This window comes from Cetorhinus maximus, chromosome 2 (genome assembly GCF_964194155.1).
Source record: "Cetorhinus maximus chromosome 2, sCetMax3.hap1.1, whole genome shotgun sequence".
Lineage (NCBI taxonomy): Eukaryota > Metazoa > Chordata > Chondrichthyes > Lamniformes > Cetorhinidae > Cetorhinus > Cetorhinus maximus.
In genome coordinates, this window is record NC_135880.1 from 95,862,430 (window position 1) to 95,877,003 (window position 14,574).

General features: G+C 47.8%; 1 protein-coding gene across 1 annotated transcript in view; it reads right to left on the minus strand.

Moving 5' to 3' along the window:
- trpm6 (transient receptor potential cation channel, subfamily M, member 6) overlaps positions 1–14,574 on the minus strand; it is a 186,879-nt gene that overhangs the window by 40,524 nt on the left and 131,781 nt on the right. Inside the window, exons 27-28 of the mRNA XM_078559318.1 lie at positions 12,724–12,836; positions 6,460–6,592 (exon numbers count right to left, since the gene is read on the minus strand). Coding sequence (XP_078415444.1) covers positions 6,460–6,592; positions 12,724–12,836 — 246 coding nt within the window. The remainder of the gene's footprint in view (positions 1–6,459; positions 6,593–12,723; positions 12,837–14,574) is intronic.

Genomic DNA, 14,574 nt, shown 5'->3' on the forward strand with positions numbered 1-14,574 from the left:
CAAGTCAGGATGGTAAGTGGCTTGGAGGAGTAATTCCAGGTGGTGGTGTTCCTATATGTCTGCTGCCCTTGTCTTTCTACATGGTAGCGGTCAGGGGCCTGGAACATGCTGTCTTGGGAGCCTTGGTGAGATCCTGCAGTGCATCTTGTAGATGGTATACACTGCAGCCAATGTGCGTCGGTGGTGGAGGGAGTGAATGTTTGTGGATGCGGCGCCAATATAGTGGACTGCTTTGTCCTGGATGGTGTCAAGCTTCTTGGGTGTTGTAGGAGCTGCACTCATCCAGGCAAGTGGGGAGTATTCCATCACACTCCTGATTTGTGCCTTGCAGATGGTGGACAGGCTTTGGGGAGTCAGGAGGCAAGTTAATCACCACAGGGTTCCCAGCCTGCTCTTGTAGCCTCAGTATTTATTTGGCTAGTCCAGATCAGTTTCTGGTCAATGGTAACCCCCAGGATGCTGATAGTGGGGGGGTTCAGTGATGGTGATGCCATTGAACCTCAAGGAGTAATGGTTAGTTTCTCTCTTGTTGGAGATGGTCATTACCTGACACTTGTGTGGCGTGAATGTTACTTGCCATTTGTTAGCCCAAACCTGGATATTGTCCAGGTCTTGCTGCATTTGGACATAGACTGCTTCAGTATCTGAGGAGTCAGAATGGTGCTGAACATTGTGCAATCATCAGCGAATATCTCCACTTCTGACCTTATGATGGAGGGAAGGTCATTGATGAAGCAGCTGAAGACGGTTGGGCCTATGACACTGCCCTGAGGAACTCCTGCAGTGATGTCCTGGAGCTGAGATACTTGACCTCCAACAATCACAACCATCTTCCTTTGTGCTAGGTATGACTCCAACTAGCGGAGAGTTTTCCCCCGATTCCCATTGACTCCAGTTTTGCTAGGGCTCCTTGATGCCACATTTGATCACATGCTGCCTTGATGTCAAGGGCAGTCACTCTCACCTCACCTCGGGAGTTCAACTTTTTTGTTCATGTTTGAACCATGGCTATAATGAGGTCAGAAACTGAGTGGCCCTGGCGGAAGCCAAACTGAGCATCAGTGAGCAGGTTACTGCTAAGCAGGTGCCGCTTGCTAGCACTATTGATGACCCCTTCCATCACTTTACTGATGATGGAGAGTAGACTGATGGGGCGGTAATTGGCCGAGTTGGATTTGTTCTGCTTTTTGTGTATAGGACATACCTGGGCAATTTTCCACATTGCCGGGTAGATACTACTGTTGTAGCTGTACCAGAACAGCTTGGCTTCAGTACTATTGCGGGAATATTGTCAGGGCCCATAGCCTTTGCAGCATCCAATGCCTTCAGCTGTTTCTTTATATCACATGGAGTGAATCAAATTGGCTGAAGACTGGCATCTGTGATGCTGGGGACCTCTGGAGGAGGCTGAGATCGATCATCCACTCGGCACTTCTGGCTGAAGATTGTAGCAAATTCTTCAGCCTTATCTTTTGCACTGATGTGCACTCCCCCATCATTGAGGATTTGGATATTTGTGGAGCCTCCACCATCAGTGAGTTGTATATTTGTCCACCACCATTCTCGACTGAATTTGGCAGGACTGCAGAGCTTAGATCTGATCCGTTGGTTGTAGAATTGTTTAGCTTTGTCAGCTGCTTGCTGCTTATGCTATTTGGCATGCAAGTCATCCTGTGTTGTAGCTTCACCAGGTTGACACCTCATGTTTAGGTATGCCTGGTGCTACTCCTGGCATGCCCTCCTGCACTCTTCATTGATCCAGGGCTGATCCTCCGGCTTGATGGTAATGGTAGGGTGTGGGATATGCCAGGCCATGATGTTACAGATTGTGGTTGAGTACAACTCTGCTGCTGCTGATGGCTCACAGTGCCTCATGGATGTCCAATCTTGAGTTGCTAGATCTGTTTGAAATCTATCCCATTTAGCACTGTGGTACTCCAACACAACAGGATGGAGGTTATCCTCAGTGTAAAGGCCAGAATTCGTCTCCACAAGGACTGTGTGGTGGTCACACCTACTGATACTGTCATGGACAGATGAATCTGTGGCAGGCAGGTTGGTGAGGATGAGGTCAAATATGTTTCTTCCTCTTGTTCCTCTTGCAGACCCAGTCTAGCAACTATGTCATTTAGGATTTGGCCAGCTCGGTCAGTAGTGGTGCTACTGAGCCACTCTTGGCGATGGACATTGAATTCCCCCACCCAGAGAACATTCTGTGCCCTTGCCACCCTCAGTGCTTCCTCCAAGTGGTGTTCAACATGGAGGAGTACTGATTCATCAGCTGAGGGGGGCGGTATGTGGTAATCAGCAGAAGGTTTCCTTGCCCATGTTTGACCTGATGCCATGAGGCTTCGTGGGGTCCAGAGTCAATGTTAGGACTTCCAGGGCAACTCCCTCCCGACTGCATACCACTGTGCCACCACCTCTGATGGGTCTGTCCTGCCGGTGGGACAGGGCATACCCAGGGATGGTGATGGTGGTGTCTGGGGCATTATCTGTAAGGTATGATTGCATGAATATGACTATGTCAGGTTGTTGCATGACTATTCTGTGATACAGCTCTCCCAATTTTGGCACTAGCCCCCAGATGTTAGCAAGGAGGACTTTGCAGGGTCGACAGGGCTGAGTTTGGCATTTCCGGTGCCTAGGTTGATGCCAGGTGATCCATCCAGTTTCATTCCTTATGGACTTTGTAGCGGTTTGATACAACTGAGTGATTTGCTAGGCCATTTCAGAGGGTATTTAAGAGTCAGTCACATTGGATTCACAGGTAGGCCAGCAGATTTCCTTCCCAAAATGACATTTGTGAACGAGAAGGGTTTTTACAACAATTGACAATGGCGTGTTTATTAAACTCAAATTCCACCATCTGCTCTCGTGGGATTCGAACCTGAGTCCCCAGAGCATTACCCTGGGTCTCTGGATTAGTGGTCCAGTGACAATACCACTACGCTACCATTTACATATATTTCATATAGTTTCAACTTGAAATTTCGGTTTCCAATTCTCAGTTTCAGTCTTAGTTTCCTTGCTAACTGGGAGGTCAGTTTTCTTCCTCAGTTTCTCTTTTCAATTAGAGTCTGTCTCAAAAAAATACAAGCTTTGCCCACAGATTCCATGAAAACCAGACCACATGAAGCTACGAGTAGACAGATGAAGATGCTGACTACCTAGACGGCTCGCTTTCAGTTAAGTTAAGAGAAAGGCCGCAGGTTTAATGCAGTGAAACAGCAACAAAAGAATGTACACCAGACAGAGGGAAAGATGTGCAAGAGCTGTGAAAAACCTCATGATTTCATTCAAAGAAGGACATACCCTGCATATGAATCAAAGGTGTGCGGAACAAGGAAAGAAGATGATAAACAAATTATCATAGACAGACCAACAGGGCGAACGAGATGTAAAAGTAACCAAAATATCCATCGTCTGTAGGATGATACTGAGTTTGAGGAAACAATAGTCATAGAGGCCATACAAATGCAAGAAAAGAAATTCACACAACCATTCCAATTAGGGAGAAGTGAGAAGTAAGCCCACAACCATAAATCTGAAGCCTGATATTGGTGAACAGAATAACATCATCCCGCTCAGGCTATATCAGAAGTTCGTTCCTGAAAATTTGAAAGAAAATGGGTAGCCAAAGAAAGGCACCCTGAAACTGAGCAATGTCATTCTAATGTCTTATATGGGAACTGAGATTCGACAGCTGGGAACAATTCAAATCAGAGGGACCCAAAAAGGAAAAGATGTGAATTGCATGTTCTAAGTCACTGAAACAGATAGCCCTGTTATCTTGGAGTTGAATAGTTGCAAACAGCTACAGCCTATCTCAGCAAACCATGAGATGAAGGAGGTGACACTGAGGGTTGAATGTGGTACACCATTGAAAAGCACCCTCTGATCAGAAGGAAGCAAAGAAGGTGGATGGATGGGGATTGGAGACATAAAGGGCCATGATGGGTGGGGGGAGGGGATGTGGAGGGGCATGGCTTGGCATGGAGGATATGAGGGGCCATTAGTGGGATGTGGAGGGGTATTAGTTGGCATGGAGGGGGCATAGGGAGTGTGTGGTGGGGGTGAGGGCTTGAGGGTTGTTTTTTGTTTTATTGGGGTTTTTTTGCAGCTAGGACAAAGTGCCTTTAGGCCAGCCTGCCTCCACAACGGGTAGCACCTGTGCTGCCTCTGAACTGTTTCTGTGTTCAGTGGCTGTGATTCCCATTACATCCCACTTCCTCTCTCCCTCACCCCTCACCCCAGATTGAAAACGGAACTTTCAGGGCTGTTCTTCCGGAGTTGGGTTCGCAATGCAGGGAACTTTCCTAACTCTGCACTTCCCATTCAGGTGCGAAAATTCAGGCCTTTCTCTGCAGCACAGAAGTAACTGCAAGAACTGGTTTTCAGAAGATTGAAACCATTGTTAATTGTTGCTACTGGGCTCACTTTAATCACATTGATCATTCTAAAGACAAAGTTATTGCAAACTGAACACTGAAGATCGAAATTGAGGTCAGGAAGGCACATGAACCGGCTCCAGACTGAAGGTGGCCAGAATGTCATCCTTGGTTAAGCTGACTATATCAGATCAGTAAGAATCAATCGAATCCTCTGATACAAACACATCTTCCCTTCACCGCCCCTGGCGGCATTCCGTAGGGATCGTTCCCTCCATGACACTCCTCCATCACCCCCTACTCCTCAACCCCCTCCCACGGCACCCTCCCATGCGACCGCAGAGGATGCAACACCTGCCCCTTCACTTCCTCTCTCATCACCGTCAAAGGGCCCAAACACTCCTTTCAAGTGAAGCAGCTTTTCACTTGCACTTCCCTCAACTTAGTCTACTGCATTCATTGCTCCCAATGCGGTTTCCTTTACATTGGAGAGACCAAATGCAGACTGGGTGACCACTTTGCAGAACACCTTCGGTCTGTCTGCAAGCATTACCCAGTCCTCCCTGTCGTTTGCCATTTCAACACTTCACCCTGCTGTCTTGCCCACATGTCTGTCCTTGGCTTGCTGCATTGTTCCAGTGAAGCTCAACGCAAACTGGAGGAACAGCACCTCATCTTCTGACTAGGCACTTTACAGCCTTCCGGACTGAATATTGAGTTCAACAATTTTAGATCTTGAACTCTCTCCTCCATCCCCAGCCCCTTTCCGTTTCTTCCCCCTCCTTTTTGTTTTTTCCAATAATTTATATAGATTTTTCTTTTCCCACCTATTTCCATTATTTTTAAATGTATTTCCACCCACTGTTTATTTCTACCTTTTAGTATTCCCCCACCCCCACTAGAGCTATCTGTACCTTATCTGTCCTGTCTTCTCTTAATTAGCACATTCCTTTAGATAATATCACCACCTTCAACACCTCTTTGTTCTTTTGTCTGTGACAGCTTTTGGTTATCTCCACCTATCACTGGCTGCTTGTCCCAACAACCACCCCCCACCACCCCCCCACCCCCCTCCGCGCGCCCCCCCCCCCCCCCCCTCCCCCCACCCCTTAAACCAGCTTATATTTCACCCCTTTCCTATTTTTACTTAGTTCTGTTGAAGGGTCATGAGGACTCAAAACGTCAACTGTGCTCTCCTCCGCTGATGCTGCCAGACCTGCTGAGTTTTTCCAGGTATTTCTGTTTCTGTTTTTGTAATGCATTTGTGTTATTCATCTCAATTACTCCATGTGATAGCAAGCACATTCTCGCCACTCTCTGAGTAAAGAAGTTTCTTCTGAATTGCTTTTTGGGTTTTTTTTTAATTCATTTAAGGGATGTGGTCACCGCTGGCTAGGCCAGCGTTTATTGCCCATCCCTAATTGTTCTTGAGAAGGTGGTGGTGAGCTGCCTTCTTCAACCGCTGCAGTCCATGTGGTGTAGGTACACCCACAGTGCTGTTAGAGAGGGAGTTCCAGGATTTTGAACCAGCGACATGAAGGAAGGGCAATATATTTCCAAGTCAGGAAGTTGTGTGACATATAGGGGAACTTCCAGGTAGTGGTGTTCCCATGTATCTGTTGCCCTCTATTAATAACTATCTTATAACCCTTGGAGTTGGACTCCCAAAGAAGTGGAAACACTTATGTCTACCCTGTGGAAGCACTTCATAATTTTAAAGACCTTTATCAGATCAATTCTCAGTCTTCTCTTTTCTAGAGAAAAAAGTAGCATTCTGTTCTGTCTTTGCTGATAGATGCTTGCATAGTTTTCTCCTACTCAGGACAAGCATGGGATTAGCAATGCAAAAATAGCTGAAATTTGAACAATGGCTACTGACCTCAGTTGCAATGCAAACACACAGTAATAAATAAAATTTAAAGAAAGCACATCCAGGCAACAGGTCCTTATCAAGTTCATTATAAAACAAACCATGGAAAAATATCGCTCTTATTCACCAGATAACATAAGGTTTCATCTTTTCTTAATCTCACACTTTAACATGGAAGTGATCTATAAGATAACGTACTGATTTGGTTGAAAGTGGAGATAGTTAGCCAGTTTTTGTTACATTCCTTCTCATCCACATTCTTCTCACTTCCAGCATTGCTTTGTTGAGCTGAGTCCAAACTCTTCTGAGAGCACCCGTCTACTGTAATTATCTGCAACAAACCAGATTGTGCACTTTATTGGGTGAAATACAGAAAGTTTATGTAAGGAGGGAAGTGTCCAACCCCCGGCTGCATGTTCAGCACAATGTAAGCTTTACCCAGTCCATCCAACTAGAGCACTGAAGTAGCTCCATCGCGGTGTGAGTCAATCTCACAAGAACTCTGATCGTCCTGCTTCAGAGATCTTGAAGAACTGAGGATCCCAACACTTTCCAAGGAATACCAGGAAATCTCAATTTACCCAATCAGATTTGGATTAGCTCATATTTCTGTCTGGAGTCTGATTTTTTAGGAAAGGTGATGATGAAATGATATGACTCAGATGAGATGATCCATTCCATTGCTTCTTTACGCTGATGAAGAAATCTTTTGTGCTGGTGTTAAAAAAAATTGAAAAAAATAAATGAAATGCATCTGCCTTAATAGTTTTTAAGGAATAATTCAAAGACTTAAAGGGGCACAATTGTCATGAAAATCCTTATTCGTTTGCTTGCAGGTTTATGACACAAGCCAAAACACATTGGGGTAGAAATTCAACATCAGTGCCAAAGTGCAATGATAACAAATTCTGCAGTGGGAAAAAATTTGGCGCTGTGACCTTTCTGAGTGAGACTGCTAATAATAGTTCTACAGTAACGAGGCATTTACCAGAGGCCACATGTCTTCCTTTGGAGTGGCCAAAAATGAATGGAACAGACCATTCTCATGCACCACCTTACATCTGGTTACAGTAGCATTGGCAGGACTTGGGAGCAGCTTACCAAACCAAATCTTTCAGTGAGGGACGATAGTGCATTTTGTGGGTGACATGGGTTATCATGTATGTCGTGTAGTTGAGCTCATTACAGTGATGAACGGCTGCTATACATAGGGTGGAAACACCTCAGATTTGCACTAAGTGCGGTAGCGGGCAGGAAAAACATTTTGTCAGTCGACCACAATGGTGGCTTTTCACACCTTATCATCCCAAACCTGCTGCATTAATTATGCATTCCAGGGAAACACACCTTTTTCATGGCGGGGGGGTGGGCTCTCATTCACCTGCCATGCAATCACCTCGCCACTTCAGCATGCTGGGCACCATATTTAAAGTCCAGCCACGCGTACACCTCTCAGTGCTTCCATCCTGTGACTGCCGCAAAGAAGACATGGTCCTGAAAGGCAAGAAGACTGCAGCCCCCAGGTTCAATGATGCATCCCTAGAGCACCTTTTGGACGCAGTGGAGGCCTGCTGTAACGTTCTCTACCCCTGCTCTGGCCACGGGATGGGCAGCAACCTCACTAATCCAGCTTGTGAGGCGGTGGTCAGCGCCAACGCCCTTCAGAAGAGGACAGCCACCCAGTGCTGCAACAGGATGAATGATCTCCTCCGTTCCGCCAGGGTGAGCCACTCTTCTCATCGCTCTCAACTCACACACTCACAAACCCATCACACATCCACAGGCATCTCACTCACTGCTGGTTCAAGGAACATCACCATTCACTCCCTCACACAAACCTTCATTGTCCTCATCCCATCCATGGGACCACTCTCCACCCACACATGCCAGGCATACTTATCATCTGGCCTGGCAGGCGTCCTGCTTATACTCTCTCCATCTCTGTTCATGCAGGACAAGCTGGCACACAACAAGAGGGAGAGGCCACAGGTCGGTGGAGGAATGCCTGAAATCAAGGTCCTCACGGACTTTGATAACAGAGCCATCCAGCTGGCTGGTGAGAGTCTGGACCGTTCCTGTACTGACAGTGAGTTGACAGTGCTCAACCACGCACGGATCCAGTGGTGCAACATCCATCAGACAACCATACTGTGAGTGATGTGTCCTGTTTCAGAGGCCACTGCCAGGCACTAATTATCTCTCCTTGCTTTCGCAGGCACATCTGGGAAATGGCTGACAGAGTCCATGACCCAGAGCCTCCAATCAAGCCCCAAAGAAACCTCTGAAGAGGAATCTGGAGGCACCCTCTCTGAAGTCCCGTCACAGCGCTCACCCACACCCTCCACCAGCGCAGAGACACACACCTCAGTGGGACCTAGCTTTAAAATAGCCTTGGGATCACAATCTGGTGAGCACATCGCACATTCTGATCCACAGCAGGCGGAGGCAGGGACTTCCCAGGTCCCCGGCACTCAGAGGACTGCTGCAGGCCAGAAATTTGCTGAGTCTGAATCAGATGAGGAGCCTCTGGACTCGGTCATGTCTCAGTTGCTGGAGCTGCAAAGGCAAGCTCGGGAACATCAGGAAGGGGTGTCCACTGTACTCCTGGGATCGCAAGGCACGATGGAGGAGTCATCCACCTTCAGGCTGAGGAGATTGTGCTGGCATGTCAATGCACCGAGATTAACACTGGTAGGATGGTGACCTTGGTCCAGCAGACCTTGGTCCAGGACATCACTCCTGCACTGCTGTGCAGGCTCAAATCCATTGCTGATTCCATAGTTGGCCTCCAGCCGTGTGTACGTGTGAGGGGTGCAGGGCAGCCCAATCTCACTCCAGATACCCTTTCTCCTCAAGAAGTCAGCCAGGGGCCATCGAGCACCCATAGGGAGGGGGATCAGCAGGTGCCCACCCCGGGGCCATCTACCCAGGTGACTCCGGAAGTGCCCGTCCCATCCGAATCCCCTCTTCCTGTGACCTCATCAGCTCCAGCTCCACAGGCCGAGGAGGGTGCCACTGCCACAGAGCAGAACGCTGAAAGCAGGCCGGGGCCCTCCAGAGGACACCCACCCAGGTCATCACAGAGACGGTATAGTAGTGAGCAGGCTGCCTCCACTTCCGCTGTGGATGGCTGAGGAGCACCAAGATGCAGTACAGAGTTAGGAAGGTTAAGAAGATGTTGTTGCACACCATGGGCACGGGTGTTAATCACTTGTACATACTGTTCACTATTGTCAATAAACTCCCAAGAATGTCTCCCTGCCTTTGGCTGCTTGTTCTGATGAGCAGTGTTCATGTCACTCAGGTGTGAAACCTTTCTGCACAAGAGAAAGGCCGGTGTCAAAGTCCAGGGCCTCTTTCCTGTGCTTTGTGCAGCCTTCAGACCAAAGTGATGGTCTGACCTCACACCCCTGGACATATTAATGAAGCCTGCACCTCGACAGCGCTTGTCATTGCTGCCAGGATGTTGTGGGCAGGTGTCACAGAGTTGCGTCATTCTCTCTGTGTGCTCTTAGTGCCTTTAAGGTGGGTCTGGCCCCATCTCTTCAGCATCTATGACCAGTGACGCTGTGCTCCTGAAGGCGGACAAAGGATCAGGTGCTTTTAAAATATCATGGCTGTGTCTCCATGATATTACCCCGATCACAGAGCACAAGTGAGCTGCCCTCGGCCAGACAGGAGGCTATGTGAAGATCTATTGAGTATCCTCACTGCATGTCATTATCATCCTCCTACAATCGAGCGACTATTAGCATCTCCACTGCATCTCCACGACAGATGCATTCTCACAGGGGGTATGTGCGATGCATAAGCTAGACTGGAGTCAAACATTCATAGATGCAATGTAAGGATCTATGGTGTCTCCTCACTGCATGTCGTCATCATCCTCCACAAATCTAGCATCTGTGAGAGCCTCCTGAGCATGCCTGCCTTGTCTGGACAGTGTGAGGGCCTCATCCCATCATTGTCACCTTAGAGGATCTCCTCACCCTCACCCCCGTCAGCATTCTCCTCATCGAAAGAGACCTCCATCTCCTCCTCAGCCAACTCCTCTCCCCGTTGCAGTGCAAAGTTGTAAATGGCACAGCAGATGACAATGACGTGTGACAGGCTCTGAGGGCTATATTGCAGGGCTCCACCAGACTGGTCCAGGCACTGAAACCTTATTTTCAGCATCCCAATGATCTGCTCCATCAAGTTGCGAGTTGCAGCGTGAGCCTCATTATACCTTCGCTCTGTTGCAGTCTGAGGCTGCCGCACGGGTCTCATCAGCCACGGCCTCTGTGGGTAGCCCTTGTCCCTGAGGAGCCAACCCTGCATCCTCTGTGGACTCTAGGAGACTTCATGGATCTGTGACCAACTGAGAATGTAGGAGTCACGCACACTCCCTGGAAACCATGCGCAGACCTGCAGGAAGTGTTTGTGGTGGTCGCACACCAGCTGCACATTCAGCGAATGGAATTCCTTGCAGTTGACGTAGTTGACCATGTGTTGCTATGGAGATCTGAGTGCCACGTGAGTGCAGTCGATGGCACCCTGTACCTTTGGGAAACCCGAGATCTGGGCAAATCCAATCACTTTTGCATCCTGGCTCTCCTGGTCCTGGGTGAAATGCACAAAGTTGTGTGCCCTCATGAAGATGGCATCTGTGACCTCATGGATGCATTTGTGGATGGAGGCTTGTGATATCCCACAGAGGTCACCTGTGGAACCCTGAAAGGAGCCACTGGTGTAGAAATTGTGCACCGAGGTCACTTTCATGGTCACTGGCAGTGGATGCCCTCCATGTCCACATGGCGCCAAGTCCTGCAGTAGCTGGCAGATGTGACCGATCATGTGCACCTAGACATGTGCAGTCTTCGGCAACACTGGTTCTCATTCATCTGCAGGAATGTAAGGCCACGTCTATAGACCCTGGGTCTAGCTAGGCACCAACCAACAATGGCTCACTGTGGCTCTTCAGCGGCGTGTGAGGGAGCCCCAACCACCCTCTTCTTCCAGAGGTTGCTGCTCCTCCCTCTGCGCAGCCAGGTGCCTCAGTCACTCGCTTCTCAGTCGTCTTCACTCTCTGTAAGCCACTAGGGATACAGCTTGGTCACCAGGCTCCATGATCCTGATGTACTCCTCCTGCAGGATGAAAGAGAGAGACACGTGGGTTAGCTTTGGTGTACTTAGAACCTGTCTTGGTAAATTCTGAGGGGCCCTTAATGCAACGCAGAGAGTGCTGGCCACCACTTGGATGGCCAGAGATTAGTGCACTGCATGGCTGCCTGAAACCCCAACCACCTCCGCCCCACTCCACTTGACCGATTAGCAGCAGTTTCATCCACTGGACTGCATGCTGTGCTCTCAGCTCAGGCGCAGGCATTCTCCTAACCTGCACTGCAAGGCTGCACTGTTAGCTTGAACCATGGGGGAGACTGGTCCAAACTGGGATGATGACATTACAAGGGGTTGTGAGCACCTCCACCAGTGACTGATCCATAGCCAGCATTAGCAAGGTGTTTGTACAACATGCCCAGTCATTCAACTGTTCTGCAGGCCACTAAAATGTTCATTACTTTGTAGTCTGTGCCCCAGGAGTGAAAAGCTCTGGAGCACTTGGTGGCACTTTGATGCCTCTGTGCTGCTTGAGTGAGCAGGAAAGCTAGCGACCCGACTCCAATCATGTCAATGTGGCTGTGCCTGAACTGTCTCAGCTACAGAGGAATGGTCACTTTGTACAAGGTTTCCCTAATGCGTGGATGCTTTGCCCAACACCACCCCCCACCCACCCCACATGTGCTTGTGCACTACCTTCAACCGCAGGGCAGCCCTTGCCCTCCCGCCCAGGTCGCCTCAACCACAGGGCAGCTCTTGCACCCCCACCCCAACGCACCTCAACTGCAGGGCAGCCCTAGCCTCCCTGCCCCCCCGCCTCCCACAGTGCACCTCAACCAGAGGGCAGCCCTTGCATCCCCCCCCTGGCCTCAACCTTGAAGTCCAACAAGCGACCCAGGCGAGTGCTCTGCAACGTACTGTGCACTCACCTCCGAGTTCCCCTCAAAGTGCAGCTCGCCAACTGCACGTCTTTTATATGCTGTTGTGAAACATGATTGCAGACAATCCAGTGGGGGCAGGGTGGGGGCTAGGGAACGATTCCGCCAGCCTGGGCTTATAATGATGTGTAGAGTATTACAATGAGGTCCCTGACCTCCAATGGTGGGAAACGCGATCTGCCATCAGTGGGCAGACCGAACGATCGCAAACTGGTATTTTGGCCTTTTCACCTTATTGTCCACTCACGCCACTGAACATGCCTGATGCCCGCGGGCACAGATGATTCCTCCCATAATACCTGTATAAGTGCTACCCGTAAGGACTCCTGTATACATCTTAAAAAAATAAACAGTTCTGTTTAAAATATACTGCAGTATCTTTTTAGTTCTCAGTAAAGTATACATTTTTATCACACTTACTCACCGGTACTTGCAGCTTTGGAGGATTCTTTTGTCCTCTGAAGGATGTTATCCTACTATTTCGTGACTTTGTTTTTGACCTCATTGAGTGGCAAAGCTGTGAAGGTTTTTTAAAGGCTAAAGAGGGGGAAAATACCTACATTAAAGGCTAGGAAAAAATGAGAACTTATGAGTTGACTAAACTATGTCACAAAATATCAAATTCAAAGTAGGGCATAAAGGAAAGGTCTGAACAACAAAAAATAGGGCCAGGTGAACATGTTTAAGACTCCAATTTTTTTGAGGGAAATATGGATGCCACAAATGATGTAGAAGGGTTCATTTAAGCATGAAGGTCATTTGTCAGTTTTATGATGCAATGCATATAGTGTACTACAAACATAGGAACAGGAGTAGGCCATTTAGCCCCTTGAGATTGTTCTACCATTCAATGAGATCATGGTTGATCTGTGACCTAACTCCATCCACCTACCTTAGCCATATATATCCCTGAATACATGTACTTAACAAAAACCCAGCAATCTCAAATTTAAAATTGCTGATGGTGGAAAAAGGGAATGAATTGAGCCAAGAGGACCAAATATCTGTGGATAACACTTGGGTAAGAGTGATCATCATATTATAAGGTGTAGATTAGTAATGGAGAAGAGCAACAGACGATCAGGTGGCCATCTGTTCCACTACTTCAAAGGTTTTAATGTATTCAGCTTTGGAGATGTTGTTGACAGTTGTGCAATAGAGTCTCACGATGAATGTGGTTTTGGCCAAGCTCCGAATCCCATTAATGGATTCAGCTCAGCGGGGGTTGGTGATACAGCTGTCAAGGGGACCCTGAGCTTAACAGTTTTATGAGCTCCTAAGAGGATTATGTTTTTGAAGGTGTTTTTGAATGGCTGTTTATTCTGACAGTTTCATGAGCATATGAAAGACTTCCCTGTGTTATAAGGCTCAGGAGTTCTGTCCATAGTGGATTCTGGTTGAATGGCCATGCATCACAGAGAAGGAACATTTGGGACTCAGAGTGCAATGGGAGGGCTGGGGGTGTTTGGGAAGAAGATCACGGTTAACTGGAGCAAAGGCTCAGAAGTGTTGCTGGGATGGTGGGTGGAGAGGAGGAAATCGGGGCCCGGGAGGTCGGAATGAGGAGTGAGATCGGAGATCTCAGGGCCAGGACAAGCAGTAATTATTGTAAGTGCTTATCTTTTTTAATTCCATGCTGTTTAGTGTTGATTTTCCCGGAGGCAATCAGTGGTGGTGCTTTTTGCCTCCCACGTAAATTAGAGATGCAAGAGGGAGTAGAGGCAAACATTAAGTCCCTTAACTACAAATATTAATGGCCTAATGTGTAGGTACAGGATGCCTTTTCTTTAGCCTTGATCAACATGGGGTCTGGAGGGGCTTGCACCAGAATTGCACGCACACAAATTGAACTTATATTGAAATATGAACACCATGTTGGATACAAAACTGAATACAAAAACCCAGGTGTTACAGAGCTAAATTTCTAGCCCTTTTTTCAAAAAATCATTCACGGATTGTTATTGGTAAGGTCAGTCTTTTATTGCCCATTGTTAACAATTGAGTGGCTTGATAGACCACTTCAGAGGGTGGCTAACATTCACCTTGAGATTAAAGGCCAGACCTGGTAAGGGTAACAGGTTTGTTTTCCTATAGGACACTAGTGAATGCTAAGTTTTTGCAATAATCAAATAGCTTTGTAGCTTTTAGTGACAGGCTTTTTATTTCGCTATTTTTTAAACTGAATTCAAATTCACCAAATGCCATGGTGAGAGTTAAATTCATGCTCAAAGATTATTAGCCCAGGTTTTTGGATTACAAACCCAATATCCTAACT